This window comes from Chrysemys picta, chromosome 11 (assembly GCF_011386835.1).
Source record: "Chrysemys picta bellii isolate R12L10 chromosome 11, ASM1138683v2, whole genome shotgun sequence".
Lineage (NCBI taxonomy): Eukaryota > Metazoa > Chordata > Testudines > Emydidae > Chrysemys > Chrysemys picta.
The window spans coordinates 59,824,174-59,850,999 of record NC_088801.1 but is presented as its reverse complement, the minus strand read 5'-3'; the positions used below and the strand labels follow the sequence as shown (position 1 = coordinate 59,850,999).

At 40.8% G+C, this 26,826-nt stretch overlaps 1 protein-coding gene across 7 annotated transcripts in view; it reads right to left on the bottom strand.

Moving 5' to 3' along the window:
• Positions 1-26,826, bottom strand: part of NBEAL1 (neurobeachin like 1) — a 148,064-nt gene that overhangs the window by 22,062 nt on the left and 99,176 nt on the right. For all 7 annotated transcript variants that reach the window (XM_005306210.5, XM_005306212.5, XM_065560962.1 and 4 more), the window contains 17 exons: positions 23,452-24,033; positions 22,730-22,905; positions 22,192-22,345; positions 18,540-18,668; positions 17,720-18,025; positions 17,464-17,613; positions 15,706-15,863; positions 14,833-14,957; positions 13,619-13,745; positions 11,474-11,622; positions 10,772-10,905; positions 9,800-9,901; positions 8,428-8,523; positions 8,212-8,336; positions 6,957-7,097; positions 6,722-6,852; positions 5,921-6,030 (listed from right to left, as the gene is read on the bottom strand). In XM_005306210.5, the coding sequence (XP_005306267.2) occupies positions 5,921-6,030; positions 6,722-6,852; positions 6,957-7,097; positions 8,212-8,336; positions 8,428-8,523; positions 9,800-9,901; positions 10,772-10,905; positions 11,474-11,622; positions 13,619-13,745; positions 14,833-14,957; positions 15,706-15,863; positions 17,464-17,613; positions 17,720-18,025; positions 18,540-18,668; positions 22,192-22,345; positions 22,730-22,905; positions 23,452-24,033 (2,895 nt within the window). The remainder of the gene's footprint in view (positions 1-5,920; positions 6,031-6,721; positions 6,853-6,956; positions 7,098-8,211; positions 8,337-8,427; positions 8,524-9,799; positions 9,902-10,771; positions 10,906-11,473; positions 11,623-13,618; positions 13,746-14,832; positions 14,958-15,705; positions 15,864-17,463; positions 17,614-17,719; positions 18,026-18,539; positions 18,669-22,191; positions 22,346-22,729; positions 22,906-23,451; positions 24,034-26,826) is intronic.

Here is a 26,826-nt window from a genome sequence, read left to right as displayed (position 1 = left end):
TGTACAGTGCTCACTTTATATTATTTTTGATTACAAATATTTGCACTGTAAAAAATGATAGAAATCGTATTTTTTCAATTCACCTCCTACAAGTACTGTAGTGCAATCTCTTTATCATGAAAGTGTAACTTACAAATATAGATTTTTTTTATTACATAACTGCACTCAAAAACAAAACAATGTAAAACGTTAGAGCCTACAAGTCCACTCAGTCCTACTTCTTGTTCAGCCAACCGCTAAGACAAACTCTTTTGTTTATATTTATGGGAGATACTGCTGCCTGCTTCTCATTTACAACAGCATCTGAAAATGAGAACAGGCATTCGCATGGCACTTTTGGAGCCAGCGTTGCAAGGTATTTACGTGCCAGATATGCTAAACATTCTTATGCCCCTTCATGCTTCGGCCACCATTTCAGAGGACATGCTTCCATCCTGATGATGCTTGTTAAAAAAATAATGTGTTGATTAAATTTGTGACTGAACTCATTGGGGGAGAACTGTATGTCTCCTACTTTTACCCGTATTCTGCCATATATTTCATGTTATAGCAGTCTCGGATGATGAACCAGCATGTTTGTTTTAAGAACACTTTCACAGCAGATTCGACAAAATGCAAAGAAGGTATCAGTGTGAGATTTCTAAAAATAGCTACAGCACTCGACCCAAAGTTTAAGAAGCTGAAGTGCCATCCAAAATCTGAAAGGGATGAGGTGTGCAGCATGCTTTCAGAAGTCTTAAAAGAGCAACACTCCGATGCAGAAACTACAGCACCCGAACCACCAAAAAAGAAAATCAACCTTCTGCTAGTGGCATCTGACTCAGATGATGAAAACGAACATGCATCAGTCTGCTCTGCTTTGGACCATTATCAAGCAGAACCCGTCATCAGCATGGACGCATGGATGCTGGAATGGTGGTTGAAGCATGAAAGGACATACGAATCTTTAGCACATCTGGCACGTAAATATCTTGCAACGCCGGCTAAAACAGTGCTATGTGAAAGCCTGTTCTCAATTTCAGGTGATATTGTAAACAAGAAACGGTCAGCATTATCTCCTGCAGATTGTAACCAGACTTGTTTGTCTGAGTGGTTGACTGAACAAGAAGTAGGACTGAGTGGACTTGTAGGCTCTAAAGTTTTACATTGTTTTATTTTTGAATGCAGGTTTTTTTGGTACATCATTCTACATTTGTAAGTTCAACTTTCATGATAAAGAGATTGCACCACAGTACTTGTAGGAGGTGAATTGAAAAATACTATTTCTTTTGTTTTTTACAGTGCAAATATTTGTAATAAAAATAAATATAAAGTGAGCACTGTATACTTTGTATTCTGTGTTGTAATGGAAATCAATATATTTGAAAATGTAGAAAACATCCACAAATATTTAAATAAATGGTATTCTCTTATTGTTTAAGAGCGCAATTGTCATAACTATAAAGGGAAGGGTAACAGCTGTCCGGTGTACAGTACTATAAAATCCCTCCTGGCCAGAGACTCCAAAATCCTTTTCCCTGTAAAGGGTTAAGAAGCTCAGGTAACCTGGCTGGCATCTGACCTAAAGGACCAATAAGGGGACAAGATACTTTCAAATCTTGGGGGGGGAATGCTTTTGTTTGTGTTCTTTGTTTGGGAGTGTGTTCGCTCTCGGGACTGAGAGGGACCAGACATCAATCCAGGTTCTCCACATCTTTCTAAACAAGTCTCTCCTATTTCAAACTTGTAAGTAAATAGCCAGGCAAGGCGTCTTAGTTTTCCTTTGTTTTCTCAACTTGTAAATGTACCTTTTACTAGAGTGTTTATCTTTGTTTGCTGTACTTTGAACCTGAGACTAGAGGGGAGTCCTCTGAGCTCTTTAAGTTTGATTACCCTGTAAGGTTAATTTCTATACTGATTTTACAGAGATGATTTTTACCTTTTTTTTCTTTAATTAAAAGCTTTCTTTTTAGAACCTGATTGATTTTTCCTTGTTTTAAGATCCAAGGGGTTTGGATCTTGATTCACCAGGAGTTGGTGGGAGGAAGGAGGGGGGATGGTTAATTTCTCCCTGTTGTAGATCCCAGGGGGTTTGGATCTGTATTCACCAGGGAATTGGTGAAGGTTTTTCAAGGCTTCCCAGGGAGGGAAAATTGATGGTGGCAGCGGAACCAGAGCTAAGCCGGTAGTTAAGCTTAGAAGTTTTCATGCAGGCCCCTACATTTGTACCCTAAAGTTCAAAGTGGGGATCCAGCCTTGACAGCAATTAATCGCAATTAATTTTTTTAATCGTTTGACAGCCCTATTATTTAATAATTACAATGAAGGATTACAGCTAGGAGTAAAGGAATGAAATTTTAAAACAGAAAATTTAAAAGATCAACAGTAAACTTCCTGATGCTTAGTCATAGATTAGAAAGCCAGAAGGGACAACTGTGATCATCTAGTCCAGGGGTGAGCAAACTTTTTGGCCCGAGGGCCACATCTGGGTGGGAAATTGCATGCAGGGCCATGAATGTAGGGCTGGGGAAGGGGGTTGGGGTGTGGGAGGGAGTGTGGGGTGTGGGACGGGGTGCAGTGTGCAGGAAGGGGCTCAGGGCAATGGGTTGGGGCACAGGAGCAGTCCGGGTGTACAAGGGGTCTTAGGGCCGGGGGTTGGGGTGCAGGAAGGGGTGTGGAGAGTGGGAGGGGGCTCAGAGCAGAGGGTTGGGGTGCAGGAGGGGTGCACCGGGGGCTCAGGGCAGAGGGTTGGGGTGCAGGGTGCAGCAGGGGTCTCCGGGCAGGGGGATGGGGTGCAGGCAGGGGGATGGGAGGAAGGAAGGATTCGGGGTGCAGGCTCTGGCCTGGCACCGCTTACCTGGAGCGGCTCCAGGGTGGCAACTCCTGGAAACGGCTGGCACCATGTCCCTGCAGTCCCGGGAGGGGCAGGGGGGAGGGTAGAGGGCTCCATGCGCTGCCCTCACCTACGGGTACCTCCCCTGAAGCTCCCATTGGCTGCGGTTCCCCGTTCCTGGCCATTGGGAACTGCAGAGGGGCAGCTGCTCTGGCGGTTTTCCAGACCAATATTCACTCTTGTGGCTCATCTCTGAACCCCCTCCAGTTTATCAATATTCTTCTTGTATTGTGGGCACCAGAACTGGACCCAGTAGTCCAGCAGCAGCCACACCAATACCATACACAGAGGTAATATAATCTCCCTATTCCTACTCAATATTCCTTTATCTATATATCCAAGGATTGCCTTTTGGCCACAGCGTCGCACTAGAGCTCATGTTCAACTGATTATCCACCACGACCCCTTTTTCAGAGTCACTTCTTCCCAGGATAGAGTCCCCCATCCTGTTAGTATGGCATGTGTTTTTTGTTCCTAGATGTATGATCTGACACTCGGCCATATTAAAATGAGCAGTATGCTTGCTCCCAGCTTACCAAGCAATATACATCAATCTGTATCCATGACCTGTCCTCTTCATTATTTACCACTCCCCCAATCTTTGCGTCATCTGAAAACTTTATCTGTAATAATTTAGTTTTCTTCCAGATCATTAATAAAAATGTTAAATAGCATAGGGCAAAAAACTAATCTCCATGGGACCCCACTAGAAACACACCCTCTTGATAATGTTGCCATATTTACATACTGAGACCTATCAGTTAGCCAGTTTAAAATACACTTGATGTGCACCGTGTTGATTTTGTATCCTTCTAGTTTCTTAATGTCATGTAGTACCAAGTCAAATGCCTTACAGAAGTCTATTACGCCAGTACTATTACCTACAAACCAAACTTGTCATCTCATCAAAAAAGATAAAGTTAGTCTGACAGGATCTTCCTTCCATAAACCAATGTTAATTGGCATGAACTATATTGTTCTCCTTTAATTCTTTATTGAGTCCTATATCAGCAATTCTGTTATTTTGCCTGGGATTGATGTCAATCTGACAGGCCTATAGTTATTTGAGTCACCTCATTGAAATACTGGTACAACATAGCTTTCTTCCTCAGTGTTCCAAGACTTAATGAAAATCATACACTAATGGGCCAGAGAACTCCTTGACCAGTTCTTTCAAAAAACTCTTGATTCAGACTTGCTGATTTAAGAATGTCTGACTTTAGTAGCTGCTGTTTAACATCCTTCTGAGTTACTGTTGAAATCCAAAACCAGCACAGCCTCTGTAGACCTGTTGGCCTATGATATGGTCTGGATTAAAGCCCTGATTCTGAAAGCTTGCAAGGATCATCCTCTGCCTCAAAACACTATGCCTGCTATGGACAATGCTGGACAATAGGTGGCTGTGTGTCCATTTTGGTGACAAAGTCAGTTTGCCCCAGTTCCTCAACAATGGACTGCTACAAGGCTCAGTACTCGCCCCAACACTCTTCAAATGTCTACACAAGTGACATGCTGTCAATGAAGTCATGCAAATTTGCATATGCGGATGACGTTGTCCTGGTAATGCAAGCAGCCACCTTCAACAACACTGAGTCCACCGTGAATGGGGATCTAAACATCAGGGAGGAATATTTCCGAAAATACAGGCTCAAACCAAACCCCCACAAAACAACAGTCACCGCATTCCATCTTAATAAGAGGAAGACTAAGCACATCCTGAAACTGACTTGCTGCTGCAACACTGTGCGACATGACCCCACTTTAACTTATCCTGGAGTGAAGCTGGACCACATGCTAACCTTCCACGACCCATCTGAAGAAAGTAGCCACCAATATGAAGACAAGTGTCAATCTGGTCCAGAAACTGGCAAGCAGAAGCTGGTGAGCATCAGCGCTATGGACATCAGCAATGGCACTTGTGTACTCCGTAGTGGAGTACTGTACCAAAAGTATGGACCAAAAGTAGCCACATTCGACTTGGTGATGTCCAACTGAACACTGCAATATAGTGCATCGGTGGAACCCTCAGATCGACCCCAACACCCTGACTGCCCGTGCTGTCACATATCGCTCCCCTCATCCGTTCTCCGTGACGCCCAACCCTCTGGGAAGTCCAGCGAATCAAAGAAAATGAACATCTCCTCTTCCACCAGGACCTCAGCGGGATCCCTCACCACTGGTTGAAGTCACGCAAGCCCTTTTCGACCCACGCGCTTAACCTTCAAAATGCAACTTCAACACTGATGAAGCTTGGAAAGCTGAATGGAGTTCACAAGAAGTCACAAACACACACCTTGTGAAAGACCCAATGCAGAAGATTCCTGGTTTCAATCTTCCCCAAAGCTTATGGGCAACCCTAAACCTCATCCATTCAAACCATGACAGATGCAGATATTTGATGCACAAATGGAAAATTAAAAACTCTTCAGTGTGCAACTGTGGTCACCCAGAACAGACCATGGAACATATATCAACTCAATGCCCGATTCACAAATACAAAGGAAGCATCACAGTGATACACTCTGTTACTCCTGACGCAATTATCTGTCTTAATCACCTAAATGTAAAATTATAGTTGTTGCTCTACATCCACATCAGCCATACAAAGTAAACAATCACTGTTGAAATGGAAAGTATATTCTGATTATATGATAAGACTACATCATCTGGCTTTTTCCCAAGTACAGAACAGAAATATTTATTGAACATGTCTGTCTATTTCTGCATCATTATTGATAATTATATCATTTCCATCCTGCTATAGACTAGTACCTTTGGTAGGATTTTTTTTGTTCTTAATATATTTAAAGAAATTCCTTATTATTGTGCTTAACTTTGCTGGCCATAGATTTCTCCTTGTGTCTTTTTGCTTCTCTTATCAATCATCTAGTTCCTAGCTTCTGATTTATATTAATTACTATCAACTTCCCATTTCTTCTGTGTGTGTGTGTATATATATATATATATATATATAAAATAAAAATAAAAGCATGTACTGTATTTCTGTTTCATTACTTCATCCAAAGATTAAGGTAGTCATTGTCTTACCAGTGCTTTCCTGTGTTTACAAATGAAATCTTCAGGTGACTTGGCCCATTTTGGGAGAACAACATCATTCACTACCTCTTTGGAGATTTGTAGCTGACCCAAGTTAAACTCTAGGGAATATAATTGAGACAATTTGGTTTCAAAAGTTATTACAATATGTTTGATCACTAGATCAGAGATTAAGAAGCCGAATAAGTAAATCTAATAAGTGAAATGCAAGAAGCCAAAAAGTGTAATGTCTCATGTCAACATGCAGGGAAAGTTATCTTTAACAACATAGGTTATGTTCAACAAGAGCTTTCTTACTTCTGAAGAATCCTGGAGTCTTAGACTGCTGTAAATTCAAGTTATACAAGACCACGTTTGAAAATACCAGTTATGAGTCTAGATTCTACAGGCCTGTCTAATTAAAAAAAGATCTCATGTTCCAGGTTAGCATACCTCTTCCAGAAGAGGTGGATTTAGAACCCAGAACAGTTAAAGCAAGTTAACTGTAATGAGTGCAATTTAGAATGTTCAACTTAAATACCTTTTTCTTCTTTTAAATTAAACCAAACATCAATACTCTTAGCCATCCCAGAACTCTGGGTAAGAATTTTAAATTACAAAGTTAAATAGTGGCTTAGCATAACTAGCATCTCACTAAATGGCTAAAAGGTAGTTTGACTGTAAAGTAATTTTCACATGGTCAATCTAATCAAGAACAGTTTTCCTCAATGTTCTTAAACAGGTTCTGACAATGCTCTCTAGTAGTGTGTGGGATGCATGTTCTATTCAATAAATTCTGAAAAGTCTGTTTACTATTTTGATTCTCCAAGAACTCTGGGAAGTAGAAGAACTCTGGGATAAGCTCTTTCACATCATTTGGGTTATCCATAAGGGCTTGCCATGTTGCAGGAATGGAATGGAACTGCCGATCTGCACAGTCAAACCTGTAGGTTGGAAAGCTCAAATTACATTTTGACAGCGCCCATTAAAAAGCCATCATTGAAGTTGAGGGAGAAGAGACAGATATTACTGTTCATTCACAATTTACCTGCCACTCTGAAGCTGGATATGCAGTGTGGTGAAAGGCTCTACTCGAATGAGATAATGCATGACACCAGCAGCATTTGAGTAGTGAGTACCATAGTGAAACTTGTCAATCGTCCCAAGAGGATCCTCAAAATTCTCATATCTAAACGACAGAGATCGAAATCTTTAAAATCATAACTACAGCACTCTACGTCTGATACACACAAATTATATTTATAGTATACAGAGAATACACAACAGATGCATCACTAACTGTTTTTCACTAGCTAAGTGGCCTATGATAGTTTTGTTAAAAATTACATCAACATATACTGAGTGCCTCTGATTGCAGGAAGAAGAGGTGCATTTAGGAGTTAAATAATTATTTTCCCATTTCAGGTCCCAAAAGACACAGCCAGCAAGTTCCCACCCAGTTGATGCACCAGATAGCAGATGTATCACTGAATGCCATGAGGCTGCCAGGAAAAGCCATAGAAACAAACTCAGTGCCCAAGAACTAGCACTGACTCCAACAATGGATATCAGGTAATTATTCACAGTAAATCTTCCATTCCCAGGAGAAACCCTGTTTGGGAAGAAACTTGACAACTGCTGCCTGACAACCAAGACAAGACAAAGTGTTCGCTCCCCACTCCAGCAAAACGTAAGGATGACTACGCTCATGTGTGAGTGGAAGTAGCTGTCATTCCTATCTACAACAAAGTTACCAGAGAAGAGATTCAACTTATTTCAAGGATAAAATTTGGGCTCAGAATACCAGGAGGAAGCACAGACCCAAAATAGGGTAATCCCTCCTTCTAGTCAAATCCACCAGTGCACCATGCATCTGGGATGCCTATATCCAGAAACATGTATAGGGGACAAGATAACCCACTTTTTAATCATCTGGATCCAGTCAACTTCAGACAAGTGCCCCTTAGTTCCTCTGAAACCCTGTGTTTCCTCTCTTGAACCCTGAGAAACAAACCAACCTGAAAAAGATTTCTTAACTCCTAGAGCTAGAGGCAATAAAACTTGACTCTTTAATGTTGCAAATGCTGCTGTTAATATAACAGCATCGCTGCCTAACAGTTCCAAGCTATCTGGCTAATGTAGGTCTTTGCCATCAAACAAACAGGCTAATTTTATAACAATTAATGTCACAGTTACAAATAGTTATGGAATTCTCAGAATGAATTATTATTAGTCTTAAAATGTCCCATCAGAAAGCTAAAATAAATGGAGAGAGAAACATAACTGGGAATTTTAATACTTACTTTTCTTGCACAGCTTTGGCATTCTTTTCATTCACCACTCCAATGGGTTTGGATAGATCCCTAAAGACAGCAGGATTATTCAAGTCCAACTCTTCTGATGTGTAATCTCGCAGGACCCAAGGAAACTAGAAAGTCACAGTTCAAAATTCAGATATAAAATCCATCTTTCCACAAAATAATCACATTTATCCAGTGACAATTAACAAAAAAATTTACCACAGGATATTGGGCCAGGTCATTGTAAGTTCGTCCCGCCATGGTGTTCAATTGAACGAGATAGTCAAAGTTTGATATTTCTCTGTTCACCCATTTCTGAAGAAGACAAGGAAAGGCAACACCAAAATTATTAAACTGAAGAAACTGTTGTCGTTGTAGAGTGTGTCTTGTCAATGCTCACCTACCAGGAGATATTTCTCATAGTGAGGGGCACTAGACTAAACACAAGAATTTGCAAATTTCAATTTTCAGAACTTAGTTTAAAATTCCTCCTGCATCTGTGGCTGTGCTCTGTCTCTTGATGAGATTAGCTGACATCTGGCAGAGGCAAGGGGTTGTCAAATTCAGGTTAAATGCAGGGGACAGCTAACAGCCCTAGACTGGCAATAAGTTTTTTTAAAAACTAAATGAAACTAAACAAACAAACAAAAAGGACAGAAGAAAGGGGGAAAGAGCAATAGTGGAGAAAAAGCAAAACAGAAAAAAAGCTGAAAAGGTAAAGGAGAGAGGTAAATAAGTATTGGAAAAAGGGAGCATTTGCTAAAGAACTCCAATAACCAAAAAAAAAAAAAGTCTTTTGATCTTTCTCAATTAACTGTATATGCATCAGTGAAATATTCCAGTATCCTTGTGAAAGTGTTGCAGACTTAGTGTTTTATATCCTTAAGATGAAGGAGTGCCTTATGTAACTCTGAACCTTCCATCTAACTAAGGATTGGTGATGATAACTTCTTTCCCATTCCTCTTTGTCTAGGAAAGTGGCTGAGGTGCAGAGCTAGGAAGGTGAAGGTACAAAAGAGGAAACTGGAGAAATCTTAATGTTAATAAGAGCATACATTTCTCTATTTCTCACAGAAAACTACAGCATCTGTTGATGCCCAAAAAACCCCCAAAACAAAACAAAACACCCCAGAAAAATAAGACTGCCCTGTGAAGTTAGATAAATTGCCAACATTTCATGATGTTTCTGAAAATTGACACTTCGCTTACAAGCCAATAATACTGCACCTGAAGCAAGGAACCATGGCCACACCTCTACATCTTTAAGTGGGTTTTGTTGAATGCACCCATAATAAGATAACAAAGCAAATAATTTGTACACAGAGCAAAATAAATTTTCACCTAAGCCCCATGTGCTGACACCAGAAGACAAATTTTCAAAACTGTCCTCTAATTTTTGTCGTATGTCTAACATCTGCAGACACAAACAGGCCTGCAAACTGGTATAAATCCAATAATTGGGTGCACACACAATTGCACATGCAAAAGTTTAGAGGTCAGATGAAATATCCTAGTTTAACTACTTTATTATTAAGCAGTTCTTTGAGAAGCACTGAAACACCCTAAATCATTTCAGCTGAAATCATCTTACCTGCATCAAGCCTGAAGCTTTAAACAGTTCCTGTGGAGATCTGGTCCCATAAATATTTGGAGAACGGAGTGACAGGATTCGACTGTACACTTTGTTTCTCACCTATAAGAAAACATTTACACTGGAAAATTCAGCTAATAAAACCAAAAGCAACTGCTCTACAGATTAAATTCTTAATGAAGCAAAAAATTACTACATTTTTGAACTGTGCTGCCCTCTTGCTGCCAAAAAGATATTTATTCAGCTGTAGGAGCTAAAAATGGGCATTATTTGTGATTAATTGAAATACTACTTTTGCAGAATCACAACCCAGCAAAATTACACATTATCCCCACATAAACATAATAGAAAACACTGCCATTTTTCATGTTTAATATTGTATCAGTCTTTTCTACACAAGCTACTCTGATGAATTATTCACTTTAAATATTCACCATCTAACAGCTATTCATAACATTTACCAATTCATCACCATCTAACCCAGCCCTGTTCAGTTATTCATTTTAGCCTCATCCTATTTAAATTATCCAAGAAAACATTAGCACAGCATTTGCAAACCATCAGAAGGACAAGATATAAATAATTTCCCCCTCTGCATGACAGTAGGATAGTAATTCTCCCTTGCTTTGTAATTCATTTGTACAAAGTTTTTATGATTTGTTTTGTACAAAGAAGTTGAGATTACCCCCGGTATAATTTCTCATGAGGCAGAAATTAAATAGTAATTGCACTTATTTTTTTCAAGAGTTTTGTTTTTCTTTTGACTATTCAATTTTACTGGAAACCAGACTGGGGTTTTCAACAACATAAAAAGATCCATATTCTAATTTCTCAGAGCAGCTCAATCTAGCAAGTACTTTGACCTAATATAATGCTGCAGAAGCTGCCAAAAATCAAATTAGCCATGGCCATTAAACTAGAATTTGTCACTTATGCTGAGAGTCCACCAGGGGAGCTTTAACAATTCCATACCTCCTTATTGAAGTTAAGGAAGTAGTTGGTCTGATCAGTTAGGAAGATCTCCAAGGCTGACCGCCTCAAGTTGTATCGGCGCAAGTGTATCTCTCGAATTTGAGAAAGGGACCATTTGAAATCAAAACCTACTCCTGTGAACAGAACAACTTCAGTTATTGATCCAGTTTCTTTTGGTGAAACAGTTCAGTTAATTTTCTCAAGATCAGTTTCACATATCAGAGTTAAACTATACACATTAACCTTTTTATAAAAGCTCAAACAGATATAGCTGATTAATGCTTACAAACTACTTTTCTTATCAATTCATACAGGTGACAAAGCTCATATGGTTAGCATAACTGGTGAACAGCATGGCAGAAATCACAGGGAACTGCCATTTACTCATATAAATTAGACAAAGACATTTTGTTCCTTAGAATATGATTACCAGTCTTAATGCTACACCAGGAGAGGGGGGCAAAAAATTTAAGACTGCACTAGTAAAATGGCTCAGTGGATAGGCTACATTTACAGACCCCTTGCTCGAAAGAAACTATATGAAGTCATTAGCCTAATGAGCATTACATACAACTTTGTTAATTAGCTAAGAGAGAGGTTTCTAGATGTCAATCACACTGGTATTTGTTCTCAAAAAATAAAGTTTAGCTGGAAAGAACATGTTGTAGAATTACGAGGAAGTAGAGCTATTGTGATGCTCACCTTCCTCTTTTTCAATGCTGCCATCATAGAAGCAGATGTGCTGGGTAGTGACCTCCAGTCTGCCAGGTATTACATCAATTAGTGTAATGAGTTCACATTCTTCAGACAGTACCAATTTTTCTTTCTGACCCTGCTCCTCCTTTTCATCCCTACAACAACAACAACATCACCATCCCATGTCATGTGTTTTTCTAGACTGCACAGTTCGACCAGGTACAAACTAAAAGCACAATTTAGAAAAGAATCAAATCTGAATTGCCTTCAGAGCATGTCATACAAAACATTCCACTATTTCACTTTCATTAGTAGGCTCATGAGTTCTCTGATTCAGCGTTTATACCCCAAACCTCTGTTCGTTTCATAGCAGAGCTTTTTAATCTTTCTATTCCAGTCACTTCTTTTATATACTAAGATCTTACAGGATGGATCTGCTATTGTTACAGTATAAGGTATAATGCCAACTTTCATATCTCTGGATTAATAAAAAGGCAAAAACTTAAAAATAAGCCAACACATAAAATCCACTATAAAGTCTCCTTGCCCCCCTAGTTCCAAGAGACAACAAACTGTGGCAATATTTCAAATAGAAGTTACTGAAAAGTTTAGAATACAAAGTTGTTTAGTTTTTAAATAAATACATGAACTGACTTTTGTAACTTTAAAGGTATAATATAAGGCAGTATATAATTATTCATATAAATAAAAATATTCGGATCACTTTTACAGGCCTCTCTTTAACAAGGCTTCTTCTTTGCACCTACAATTTTATGGTACAAAGAATTGTGTGCGCAATTTTGCATCTGCAGTTATTGGGGCATATTATCATCTCCGTTTCACTTCTTTTGAGCCACTCAGATGGCATAAAGAACGCATTTCCCCAGATTTAGGGGATGTCTCCAGTAGGCACACAGCTCAGCATAGCTGGCACCTACATGGCTCTTTTCCTGCCTCTTTTGGTGCGGCAGGCATGTCAGAGGCAGGTAGGGAGGGAGGGAGCAGAGGAAGGGACAGGATTGAAGTCTGCTATGCTCCAGCTATGCTTAATTTGCTGATGGCCCCATGGGAATCATTGCTAGCTGGTGCATGTTAGAGTAGCCATGAGGATGGTCCAACTTGAGCCCAGGACTAGGGCTAAAGAGAATCAGGGATAGGCCCTCACTGATGTGCCCACTCCCCATCTACAATTCTACCCCATTATTTTAGCAAAGAGGGTAAAGAAAACCTGTTTCTGCTTGCTGCTATTTTTTTTATGAGTGGCGTATCACTATCCAATCTCCATGCTTGTTAGACAATGCGCATTTATCCAATAGTAGCTCCCTTAGGGTATGTCTACACTACGCACCGGATCGGCCGGCAGTGATCGATCCAGTGGAGATCGATTTATTGTGTCTAGTCTAGACCCAATAAATCGACCCCCAAGCGTTCTCCCATCGACTCCTGTACTCCAGCACCGCAAGAGGCACAGGCAGAGTCGATGGGGGAGCAGCAGCTGTCTACTCACCACGGTGAAGACACCGCGGTAAGTCGATCTAAATACGTCGACTTCAGCTACGTTATTCATGTAGATGAAGTTGCGTAACTTAGATCGATCTTCCCTCCCCAGTGTAGACCAGGGCTTAGTGAGGAAGAGCTACCACTGCTCAAGCAGGTGCCATGCTACCACCTGGGAGTGTAGTAGCCCTCCTTCTTGTCCCTGTCCTGCAACCTGAGCTGGCCGTGAAGGGCTGCCCCTCTCTAAACTGAGATTATATTATTGTAAGCCCAATGGCAACTTTTCCACTGGCAACACTATAAATGCTGGATTGAATGGCTCAGGGCTTGTCTACATGAGAACACTCAGGAAAATTGATCCAAATTAGCTAAGTGTGTGAATTTAATGTGGATTAGTTAAACTACAGGCCACTTTAATTCTGAATGAGAGTCTCCACACAGAGGTTTAATACAAGTCCAACTAAAAATCCACACCTTTAGTTAATATGGTGTAACGTTCCTGAGTGTCCCCATGTAGACAAGCCATTAGTCATAACAGGAAATAAAGAGGGCAGTTTTGTGCACCATCTACCCCAGTCCAGGAAATATTTCCCACTCCTTATCCCCAGTGGAAAGATGAATTTCAGGGTTCCCCAAAGTGCTGTACATACATACATGCTTGCACCAGCAGTTGTGTCCTCTTCTGGCAGTTCAAGTATATCATCCTCCATGTCACTAACTTTCACCTGCTTCACCACCTCCAGGAGCAGTGACTCACTAGATGGCTGTGTCTGCTGCATCCCTTTTGGAATAAAGATATTTTCAGCTCAAACAAAATATAGATTTGTATTTCACCACAGTACTATTGGATAGCTAAACTGTGGCAGCTGACTACAATTACTGGAGTCGAATAATATCCATGGGCATGTCTACACAGGGACATGCAGGAAAATTAATCCAAATTAACTAAAGGTGCGGATTTGAAGTGGATTGCTTAAACCACATTAAATCCCTGTATGGATGTTGTTTTTCAGAATTCAAATGGACTTAATTCAGTTTAGTTTAATTTACTTTGGACGTGAATTAAACTAAACCAAATTAAGGCCACTTTAATTCTGAATGAAGGTGTACACACAAGAGTTTAATGTGGTTTAAATAATCTACTTCAAATCCATACTGTTAGTTAATTTGGATTAATTTTCCTGCGTGTCCCCATGTAGACAAGCACTGGGGAAGGGATGGTTTGCAATCTTACAAAATACGATTCTGGGGAACATAGAATAATTTAAAATACCCCCAACTGTGAAAAATGCAACACTTAACCTCTCAGTTTATAACTCACAGTTATAACTGTGGCCAAATATTTGATCACATCTATAATTCTTCATGATACCACATAGGCTTGATTCAAGTTTAAAGCAATAATTTCAACATATTTTAGTCTCAACATTTACCTTGCTTGAAGAAATATAAATATTGTAAAGGTCCCTGAAAAACTATTTGTTTGCTCATATGAAAAACAGAGTTGGGAGGGGTTCTTTGGCAATATGAACATGCAGACATAAAGCATTCTCTAGGGATGCTGAATGAGATTTATTTTGAAGGAAGATTCCGCTTTGGATCTAAGCAAGTTGACAGTATCCCATTAAAACAGATTTTTCAAGTAAACTTTATTCGAATCAACCATATATCCTTTTTTTAATCTTACAACATATATTTCCATAATAAGGAAATGTGGGTTTGTTTAGAGGAGAAAATAAAAAAAGCATTTTAAAATAACTACAAAACCCTGTTTAAAATTTGCAAAAGGTTGCTAAGGAATCAGGAATATAAATAGTCCATGATCTAAATTATAAGTGAGGAAATGCAACAGTGAATTTGGATCTTACCTAAATTGTCTCTCAGGTCACTGGCCTCCTGATGGGAGTTGAAATTGTAATTTTGCACTAGTTTTAACCTCATACGCGAGTAGTTTTCCACATTTGAAAGTTTCCAGTGAATGGGATTCTGTTTCCTAGAGATAGCAAAAATATTTATACTAAGATATAAAAACCAAATATTTAGAGGGAATGAGTTGATTCTATCAGAGTCTGTATTTAAAATCATAATGTGTAAAAAAAAAAATCATATACCCTTAAAAGTAATAGATAACAAATGTAAGATACATTGTACAATATCTAACATTTTAGCACCTAACATACTATGCACATCCTCCATTGAAATACAGCAGCTGTTTAATAGCTCACAGCAAGAGTACCTGACAGTTCTGGACAGGCAGTAAAGAATATCTTATCCAAATGAAATTGATGGGGAAATTCAGGTAGGCATAACACAATAATCATGTTCAAATTTGTCTTAATCCAGGTTTTAGCCTTTGATTTGTTACAGAATACCAGCACTGTGTTAAATATCCATTGTATCTCACCCTTCTGAAACACATTATACAACCACTGGTCTTTAGTACATTAAGTTTCTCTCATGTAAGTTTTAAATTTCCTTTATACATAGCTACTTTTTACATGTTACTTTTCAGTAACATCTAGCTGAGTTATATATTAAACTTTAGCACTGGTATTTTGCTAGTTAAATGCAGATAAACATTAAAAAGAGAACACTCAATGGTAATCTTATATATCAAGGATGGTTACCAGAATACTTTAACAACCTTCTGCAATTACAACTATATGAAACAGAAAGCAAATTGATTGGACGACTTTCTATTAGACATAAGATGATGTTGGAATAAAGTATTTCACTCTTACCTTTCAGCCCAGGGGCCCTGTTCACAAGTCAGGTAAAGTTGGGCTGCTCTCCACTGCCTCAGAGTAGCGGTGTGTTGACTATTAAGCTGTTTTAGCATGCTGTTATAACGCAGGTTCTCCTGGCGTGCCTTTCGGTTAAATGGCTCCACAAAACACTCCTGAAAGCAACATTGTAAATAAATCTGATGCACCTCGTCTTCTGTAAAAACCATTTTGCCTCATGCAAAGGATAAAACCTCCACCAGTAAGTAGGAAATATTAAAGGTAACTGCAAAAATTCTGCTTACTTCAGCAGTATGTGCTGAATAGCTTCACAACCATGCTAAATGAGGGCAGGAAACACAAGCATCTAGGCCAGGATCCACAAAAGGAATTTAGGCTTTACAACGCTGAGTGTCACAGTGCCCAACTTTTAAGTGCCCATAAAAATCACAGGAACAACACTGCACTCCACAAACCTGTGTTAAGCACCAATGTTGCCTATCCCATGAATGGGGAGAGACAGGTGCCTTACAATGTGCCCCTACGTTAGCCATTGGGAGATGCTGATGAGAGGGATGTGTGCTGAGCCCCAATCCTCTCTCAGAGATAGGCACCTACGCCCACCCTGCAGGGAGACGACCAACTCTGCTTAGTGATCCACGAACAGGAACCAGCCGTATGGAGTCACAAAGCATTCTTTGTGAGAATGCCTGCCTTGCTCCACACAAAATGGTCAGAGTTGGAGGAGATTGCCCATTGTCTAACTTTTAGTCCACAGGTGAGAGCACTCACTTGGGATCTGGAAGATCCAGATTCAATTCCCCATTCAGGCAGAAGGGGAGAAAAATATTTGAACAGGGGTCTCCCATGTCTCAGGAGCAGGCTGAACTATGGGATATTCTGATGTGGGACTCCCTCAATCTCTCCTGTTGAAGCTGTTCCACTTTGGATAAATAATGAAAAAGTGACTATTTAAGTATTAATCCACAGTGGAACAGTCATTGGGCCAAAGAGAGAGAGTGAGAATGAGAATGAGAATGACTCTATAATCCAATGGTTCAGGCATCTACCTGGGAGGTAGGAGACCACGGGTCCAGTCCCAATCACTCCAATCGCTCTTTCATTATTTACTCGATACCTCAACAGGTAAGCTTCATTCTACAGTGAAATTTCTACAGAAGCTGTCAAGGTGGAGCATGGTACGTGCTGTATGTCACACTAAAGCATCAGCCAGTGTGATCTGCAACTCTGGGGAACCAAAGAGCTAACACCAGTGAGTGTTTACTTATGCTACATTGTAACTACCATGGAAATCCATAAGAGCACGGAACTAGCCTTGGGAGAATCAAAGAAGGACCAGATCCAAAACAACAAACAAGGAGACATTACTATAATATTTCTGAATAAAAAAAGATCCACCGGACAAAATCAGGGTAGCTGTATTTGATTGTTCTTTGTTAGTGAATCATTAAGACCCGGGGTCAAACAAATTTGTAAAAATCACCATTTAAAATAAGTTTGAAATATCAAAAGGTTTAGTACTGGAAAATAGACAAACAGCATTGATTTAAATGAGTGGAAAAATGGTTATTAATACTGGATCAATAAAATAATCCGCATGCAAAATGGAGGTATGATGATGGTTAGGATCTCTGAATACACATGATCACTGGCAGTGTTTTCCCCCCCAACAATCACTGGGGTCAGATAAGTTTCAAACTAATTTCCTATCCTTGCTCCTGAAAAAGTACAAACTGTTTTTAGAAAAGACTTTACCTGAAATTTGAGCTTGCTTTCTCCTCGTTCTCTGTCTCGCTTATGCATATTCACCATTAATGCCTCATAACAGTCCTTCCAATAAAGTGCCATATGCTCATGACCATCACTGAATGTACTGACTTCATACTGTTTCATATATGGAATAATCTGATGCACAAGAAATATTTAAAAAAAACAAGATGATTGCTGAACAGATTCTCTCCTCCCTAATGGAAGAAAATAGAAAGAAAGCCAAGAAGAAGCCATTACTTACATATTTATCAATATAAACTTGCCATTCATCAGAGCTGCAATACTCCCGGAAGTCCTCAAAGAAAGAGGGGCTGCCATTGGTGAGAGGCAACGAGGGTAGGTGCAGGTTCATGAAGAGAAGTTGGTAAACTTTGGATATCAGCGTTCGAACAAGGGGAATCAAGAATGCGTATGTTTCTGTCTTCTCTTTGATTGATCTACTCAGGATGCCTTCCAACTTCCCCAAGAGGTAGCATGCCTCAGCTTGGCTTTCAATTACTTTGGTCTGAAGAAGGGTGTTTAGCTTGGCTGCTGCCATAGCGCAAACCTGGACAGAGAAAAACCAAACCAAACCCCTGTGAGGCTAGTGCATGCATGCTACATTTCAGCACAGGGTTTTGTGTGACTCCTATCGCTGTTTGTTAGGTAGTGTGAAACTTCCAGTAAGTTAGAGTATAGGATTTCAATACACTGAGCCACTATTAATTTATTTGCATTATGGTACTGCCCAAATGCCTCTGGCTGGATCACAGTCCCATTGTGATAAGTACTGTACACAGAGACACACCCAGTAGAGATGGCTCTGGCTTCAAAGAGCTTACAATCTAATTTAATGAGTTAGAAACGCAACTGCTTTCAAGAGCTGAGGATGGAGAGGAATATGTAACGAGTCTGCATGTGGTGGCAGCAGCTGAAGCCTCTCATTTATAACATGTCTGAGGATCGTGACATCAGCAAGCTCAGTGAAGCGAACTGCATCCCTACAGTCACTGAAAGTTCTAGTGTTACATAATCAGCACGAATGTTACATATAGTATTAGACACATTAATATAACACAAACCTGTAAGTTATCTTGTCCAATGAATCCCAGGAGCAACTGGACCTGCACTTGGGAGAGCTTGATCCATTCTGGGCCAGCAGAGTACCAGAGTGACAGGCTGTCAATGAGTGTCACCAGCTCTTCTAAAAGCTAGTGTAAAAGTGAAAGATTTGTGTGAAGAAAAAGGAAACAAAATACGAAGTGCTGAGACACTAGTATAACTACAAGTCAAGTCACCAAATAATCATTTTGAAGGTCTGATGAGGTCTATAAGGGTATGTTTACATAGCCTGTGGCAGCAAGCCCCCCAGCCGAGTCAACACACTTGGGCTTGTGCTGCCTTGCTAAAAATAGCTGCATTGAGGATGTGGCTCAGGCTGGAACTCAGACTTAGAAGCCTAGAGAAGTGGGTGCGCTTCAGAGCCCAAGCTCCAATGTCTATACAATTATTTGTAGTGCAGTAATGCAAGCCCAAGTCTATCAACCCCGGCAGGGAAGCTCACTGCCACAGGCTGTCTAGACATACCCTACCACAACAAACAAAGCAGGCTGTCCCCCTTACTTCAACTTAATCCAATGTAATTAACTAACTATACTCTGGGACAGAGGTTCTACAACTAATTGTGACAGAATTCAGGACTGCAACAGCTACGGGTGCAGTTTGACTAAATATCTATCCCCTGAACAAAAATAGTTGTGTGTGTATATAAAAATAAAATTAATACTCTATTTCTCTAAGTCATCCCTGGTAAGTGTCAATTCTACAAATACAGTGGCTGAGAATATGATTGTTTTGATTAAAAACGGCTCTACACTTAAGTGCATACACACCATAAAAGGTAAAACATTTTAACTCCGTGTGCATTTATGTTACATTCCTTTCCATTTTATCCAATTTAAATGAAAAATTAATTTATTGTTTCATTACATGATGCTTTTGAGAGAATTAAGAAAACAGGATCCCTGCCGTTTGTAACCTTCACGTTTGATCCTGTGAGGTGCTCAGAACCTTGGGCCACTTCCATTCTTTTTCTTCTTCTCAAGCTTATGTTGATGTCATTAATCATATACTAGGAGTAAAATTAATCTTTTTATAATCTAAGAAACATAGTGCATTTCCCCTTCATCAGCATCAGCATCCTGGTCACTGGATAAAGGAGGAGCTGATCTGGGTGGTTGAGTAAGTTGGCACAGTACCGAGCGAGCTAGAGTAAGGTCAGTACCAAGGAGTGGAGATTACAATCCTAAAAATACCAGAAGATCTTTGGGGCGGAAAAAGTGCTGCGGTACTGAGAGCATCAGTACCGAGGAGGGGGTTGTCGGCAGTACCAATGTCTTTACTACAGTGTTGGTGCCAAGGGTCGTACACTATGAGTAAGGCTACGATTTAGTCACGGGTATTTTTAGTAGAAGTCATGGACAGGTCACGAGCAATACACAAAAATTCACAGCCCGTGACCTGTCTGTGACTTTTACCAAAAATACCTGTGACTAAATCTTAAGGGGGTCACTGCTGGAGGCATTGGGACCGCTGCTGGGGGAGGGGTGTCTGAAGGGGCCGCTGCTAGGGGAGAAGCTGGGGGGGGGGCATGCTGGGGGGCGCTGCTGGGGGGCTGTTGCTCCGGGGGGACAGGATTAGCCGTGGCACCAGCTGCTGGGGGCCACCGGCAGCAACTGCACCGGCCGCCCAGGCACCATCGGGGGCCGCCCAGGCAGCATCGGGGGCCGTCCAGGGAAGTAGCTACTCTGGCCACTCCAGCCACCAGGGACCATATCTGGCAGCAGCTGCATAGGCCACCCTGGGAAGCAGCTACTCCACCTGCCCAGGGGCTGCTGCCAGGGGCTGCTGGAAGCAGTTGCGCCAGCCACCCGGGGACCACTGCTCAGGTGGTCCCTAGGATCGGCCACACTGGCCGGGGATAGCTGCTCAGGACCACCAGAGCAGTGGCTGATACCGCAGCGGCTGGCTGCAGAGTCGCTACAGTAGCGGCTGGGGTGGCTGTCCTGGGGCCACCTGACCAGCTAGTCCTGGAGACAACTGCTTGGGCAGCGCTGGGGTCAGCCGCACAGGGACCTGCAGAAGTCACGGAATCCGTGACTTCCATTACAGACTCGCAGCCTTAATCATTATTCATAGATTATACAATTGTTAGGGTAAATTTTAAGTCAGTGTAACTTGCACATGGAGCAGACAGGAAAGAACTCTGTAGCAGGAAAAACAACCAACAAGAGGATGGGAGCCTTCTTTATTTTATACCTTCTTATGCTTTCCTGTTGGTTGCTTTTCCACTACTACCTCACCTTTCTGTCCCCCTTGGCATGTAAATTACATCAGCTTGACCTTACACAGCCATCTGAATTTGGAACTTTCACACCCACCCACACACTTCCACCAGCCATTTAAGTCACTTTTGCATCTGACCCAAAATCTGCTCACAAACATGCTGGAAGTAAAATCAGGGTTAAAAATCCAAAGTCCCCTTCCTCAGTTTGTGACAAAGAGCAGAGAGTGAATGAATGCAATGATTTTGGCTGCCACTTTAAATAACACATACAATATGAAACATACCATTTGACCACTGGACCAACACCTACTTAGAAAATGGTTAGCACTGTTTCATTTGTTCTAGCATTCATGTAGCTTTTCTGTAGTCTGTAAAGATAAGGCTCTTTAATCAAGGGTGCCATTAAGGACTCATGTACTTGCAATATTAATATCCCTATGGCATGTGCATATAAAATTCCAGTATTTAAAGGGGCAGTCAAATCCGCTACACACTCTGCTTAGTCTCCAGTTAAAACAAATGTCACATGATTAGGGCCCTACCAAATTCACGGCCATGAAAAACACATCACGGACCATGAAATCTGGTCTCCTGCTGTGAAATCTGGTCTTTCATGTGCTTTTACCGTATACTATACAGATTTCATGGGGGAGTCCAGTGTTTCTAAAATTGGGAGTCCTGACCCAAAAGAGATTTGCAGGGGGTCACGAGGTTATTTTAGGAGGGGTCACAGTATTGCCACCCTTACTTTTGCATTGCTTCAGAGCTGGATGGCTGGAGAGCGGAAGCTGTTGGCCAGGTGCCCAGCTCTGAAGGCAGCACCCCTCCAACAGCAGCACAAAAGTAAGGATAGCAATACCATACCATGCCACCCTTATTTCTGCATTGCTGCCTTCAGAGATGGGCAGCCAGAGAGTGGCGGCTGCTGACTGAGGGCTCAGCTCTGAAGGCAGCAGTGTAGAAGTACGGGTGGCAATACCATGCCATGCCATGCTTAACTTCTGCTGGACTCCTGGCCAGCAGCCGCCGCTCACCTGCCGCACAGCTCTGAAGGCAGTGCCGCCGCCAGCAACAGCGCATAAATAAGGGTAGCAGTACCCCTGTAAGCCTCCTACAATAACCTTGCGACCCCACCACCCAAACTCCTTTTTGGGTCAGGACCCCTATTATTACAACACTGTGAAATTTCAGATTTAAATATATGAAATAATGAAATTTATGATTTTTAAAATCCTATGACACTAAAATTTACCAAAATGGACCGTGAATTTGGTAGGGTCCTACATATGATTGAAGAACAAGGTGACATTACTCAAACTGACAACTCTTTCATAAATGTTTCAGCCCCTCTATAATTTAGGAGAGTTTCCATTAGGCAGCTACTATACCTTTTCTGTCCATAAGTTTGAATTAACTAGCCCTTCTGCCTGTAGAAAGTCCTGTACAATGAGCAGGAGCCGGAAGGCATTTTCAGCATGTGTTGGAAGAGCTTTTGTGTCTCTGTTATCAGTGACTGTCCATTCCAGCATCTTCTCTAGCAAGCTTAATGGAAAACAAAATCCCAAAGTAATTATCACATGTTCTAAGAGTAAGTGGCTTTTAAAAAAATCCCATAAAATATTTAACTGAGCCTAAGTGTACGTAGTGATATTATGGTCTTCTACTCCGTAAACCAGTGAGATTAAGGAGATTGTGATCTTCATAAAAATCAGGGGCATACAATTTTAAGTTCTGTCAAATAAATTCAATGTATAAATAGGTACAGATGTGTAGATATACGTCTGATCATACTTGCATGAGAATGAAGGGGATCAAAGTAAATCAATTAAGTGTCTTTCACCAGGATTTAATGTAACTCTGATTCCATCTTTTTTTCCCTTTCCCCTCCAAAAGAAAAGAAGAAATCTGTCATGACACTATACTCACTTGAGTTTTATTTCATCAGAAGGTTGCAGTAACTCATTAGATATCCCCAGTTTGGTCAGTGCAGAAAACACCTGTCCCCTCTCAATCCAGACAGCATCGTCAAACCTTTCTAAACCTTTCCACATCACACAGAGCAGGATATCTGTGAGCAACTGTATGAGTTCCTCTTCAGATCCCTATGAAACAATCAAGGAATTCACACTCTTCATAGTTCAGAATGCCTCAAAGAGGTTTGTTATTCGTTACAGTACACAATGCTTGGAAAGTTTCATCATGTTTAACATTGTAGCCTAAAGAGTCTGCCCACTGACTAAATGAAAACATTAACCTAAAATTATGCTGCAATGATGTTTAGTCCAGATTATTAAATTAATATTTGCTTTACTTTCTATGCAAGAATTTAGACTGGAGTCTTAGTACCACTGATTTGGCCATAGCACAACTTTTCCCTTGATGAGGATGATACAGGTCATTCCAATATAGCTTTGATTTAAAGAATAAAGTTACAATTTCAGCCAGCAAACTTAAAAAAACAACAACTTTGAAAGCTGGATGTTTATTCTGCAACAAACAGCACTGATATCCAAATGCAAATGAGCTGCTTTATCCGCTCTTCTGTTAGAGGGAGAACAGCATAACTATCTAATTGGGGAGAGTATTTTAAAAGAATTAAAAGGACTGTGAATTATACATGTTTAGACAGGATGGGGAGGATTACTTACTCCTTGGTTTTCAAATAACGAAAGATCAACGCTGAATCCCATATCATTGATGACGCTTGATTCTTTGTCAGGCTGACCAGAGAATGGCTTTGAATTTTCAATGGGTGATGGTGTGCTGGGTAGGCTATCTGTCATTTGATTCCCACTATCAGCCAGCTCATAAGAGTCCACGCTAGACAGATCTAAACGCAAATGTGAAGGATTACTGTGCCATAACTCTTCTTGATCCTCTGACCTGAAAGTCATCTCTTCCACGGAAGTACCTTCCAGCAATGTACCAGAAAAACAGCTGGTGACATCTAAAGATTTGCTGTCTTCCACGCTCCACTGATCATATGAACCATTAACTGAGGCAAAGCCACCAGCTTTCCCCCCCTCTGTCTGATCAGGATAGCATTTCCGAAGCTCTTCAGGAGGAATTTTTTTTTCATCTTCCTTTGTAGAGTCAGTCCTGCTCTCTTTAAGTCCATTCCTGATGTCGGAGTTTTCTTTTAGGAATAGTCTAACCAATGTCTCCTGCCAGGCTAGCTGTTGAGAAATCTGCTGTGCTGCATCCGGCTGGGACTGTAAAAGCTGTAAAACCTGCAGAAAGCACAAGAGGTCAGGCTAAATATCCAAGCATGTACACGTTAATCTTTGCTACATAACTGCAGTCATTCTAGCCTTTAATCACACATTTCATACTCCATTACATTTTATGTCTTCTGCGAAAAAATTCTTGTAATATAAATTAGTCAATAGGCATACAGCACATATGAGCTATAGATAATTCTTCACAGGAGAAAGTGAAATACATATTTAACTTTCTCGTGTTGGTATGGATCTTCAGTATTTTGCATGAATTAAGATAATCACATAGTAATCATTTACAATAGAAAACAAAGTTAGACATCAGACAGTCATACAATTATTTTGAAAATTGCACGTATTTCTTTTATTGTACTGAACCTAAATCTTATTTTAATGAAGAAAATAATGATTGGTGTGGTAAGAAATAGAATATAGCTTGTTAAAAACTAACAATGTATGATTAAAAAAATACAACCCCCCCCATTAATTTATTACTAAATGCAAAAACAAAGTTTCCTTGATATCAAAATAAAGTACAAAGCTAACTATAGCACATCGGTAATGTTTCCATCTCTTAGGCCCCCTTTTACAACTATTTCCACAAAAAGCAGTCACATACACCACAACACATATCCATATTCAGAACACTAGTTTACAAAATCAATAGAACAAATTACAAAATATATCGGATTAGAAACAGCTGAGCTAGAATAAAAAGGACAAATAATGGTGATTATATATACACACACACACACACACACACACACAGTGGAGTCGCATCATACGCGCATTTAACTTACGTGAATTCAACTATATGTGCGCAATGAGCGTATGCCCCGGAGTGAGAGTGAGATGGGAGACGTGAATCTGCTGTTCTCTCAGTTGGTCTCAGTTCCCGCGTGCCTCTCATAGGGTGAGCATCTCGCCGCACTGAGTGTGATTCTAGTGTTTAAAGATACCTATTTTTCGTACACTATGGCCCCTAAACGCAAGCTAACTACTTCATCTGGTGCTCAATCGAAGAAACAGCAATCTGTTCCAACGCTGGAGGAAAAACTGTCTGTGTTGGACTTATTGAGAGACGGTATGTCGGTCTCCAACGTGGCGTGTAAATATGAGCGCAATGAATCTAGCATCTGTGCCATCAAGATTCAAGAGAGAGAAATTCGTCAAGCCGTGGCATCAAGTGCTCCAATAACTGCTACGGTGACAAGCCAGGTGTGTGATAAGACTTTAGTGAAGACTGAAAAGGCATTAAACTTATGGCTGGAAGAAATGAACCGTAAACATGTGCCTATCGATGGCAACGCGTTGCGAGAAAAGGCTCTTAGCCTCTACGCACTGTTCAAACCTCCCGCCGAAGAGGGACAGCCTTCTGATGAGAAGGAATTGGCTTAACAGTTTTAGGAACCTCTTCAACCTCAAAAACGTGCAGACTACTGGTGAAGCTGCATCTGCCGATGAAGAGGCAGCAAAAGCCTATCCCGAACAATTTAAAAAAAATCATAGAAGAAAAGGGCTATCTTCCGGAACAAGTTTTTAATGCTGACGAGACTGGGCTCTTCTGGAAAAAAATGCCCAACTGCACTTACATTTCGAAATCAGAAAGACAACCCCCTGGCTTCAGAGCAGTAAATGCCGTGTGACTGTGTTGTTCTGTGGCAATGTGGCTGGGCATTTAATAAAGCCGGGCTTGCTCTACAGGGCTGCAAATCCCCGTGCCCTAAAAGGCAAGAACAGAAATCTCCTGCCTGTGTTCTGGCAATCAAATAAAAAGGCTTGGGTGATGGCAGTATTATTTCTGGATTGGTTCCACAAGTGTTTCATTCTGGAGGTCAAGCGGTACCTCGAAGAGAAAGGACTTGACTTTAAAGTGTTGCTGATTGTAGACAATGCTCCTGGCCACCCTGAGGCACTCCGGTTTGTGCATAACGACGTTGAAGTCATCTTTCTACCCCCCCAATACCACCGCCATCCTCCAACCTCTCGACTAAGGCGTGATTCGCTGTTTCAAGGCCACGTACATGAGGCTTACGTTCTCATGGATACGTAGCGCTATGGATGCTGATCCCAATCTTAATGTGATGGAGTGTTGGAAGTCCTTCAACATTGCCAATTGCATCACTGATATTAAACAGGCAATGGATGCATTGACTGTTTCAGGCTTTATTGCATGTTGGCGAAACCTATGGAAAGAATGTGTGAATGATTTTAAGCGTTTCCCGACCATTGACAAAGAAGTGAAACACACTGTTCAGGTAGCCAGGCAAGTGGGTGGTGATGGCTTCGTCGACATCCTTGAGGAAGAAATTGAAGAATTAATTGAGAGCCATAGAGAAACATTTACTAATGAAGAGTTAGTGGAACTGATAAAATCGTCTACAGAAGACGAAGATGATGATGAACAGGAAAAGCCAGCAAGTTGGAATCTTCATAAATTTGCTGAAGTGTTCCAAGCAGCGAAACAAACACTTGAATGATTTAATTTCTGAATATGATCCCTCTATGGAACAAAGCCTCAAAAACACACGTAGTATTACGGACAATTTGAGACAGTATCAAGAAATGTTTGAGCAGCTCAAGAGACAACAACGACAGTTGCCGATCACTATGTTTTTCAAGAAAAAACAACCAGTAGCAGATGAGCCTGGCCCATCGTCTCCTGGATCGACATCAAGCCCGGACGACCCCCCAATAGTGTCATCGTCGTGGTAGACTAGCAAAAATATCCAGGATGAATGGTGAGTGGTTAGGTTTACTGTTTTCCTTTTTTATTCTTTCATTCTTCCATCGGTCTCTCTCTCT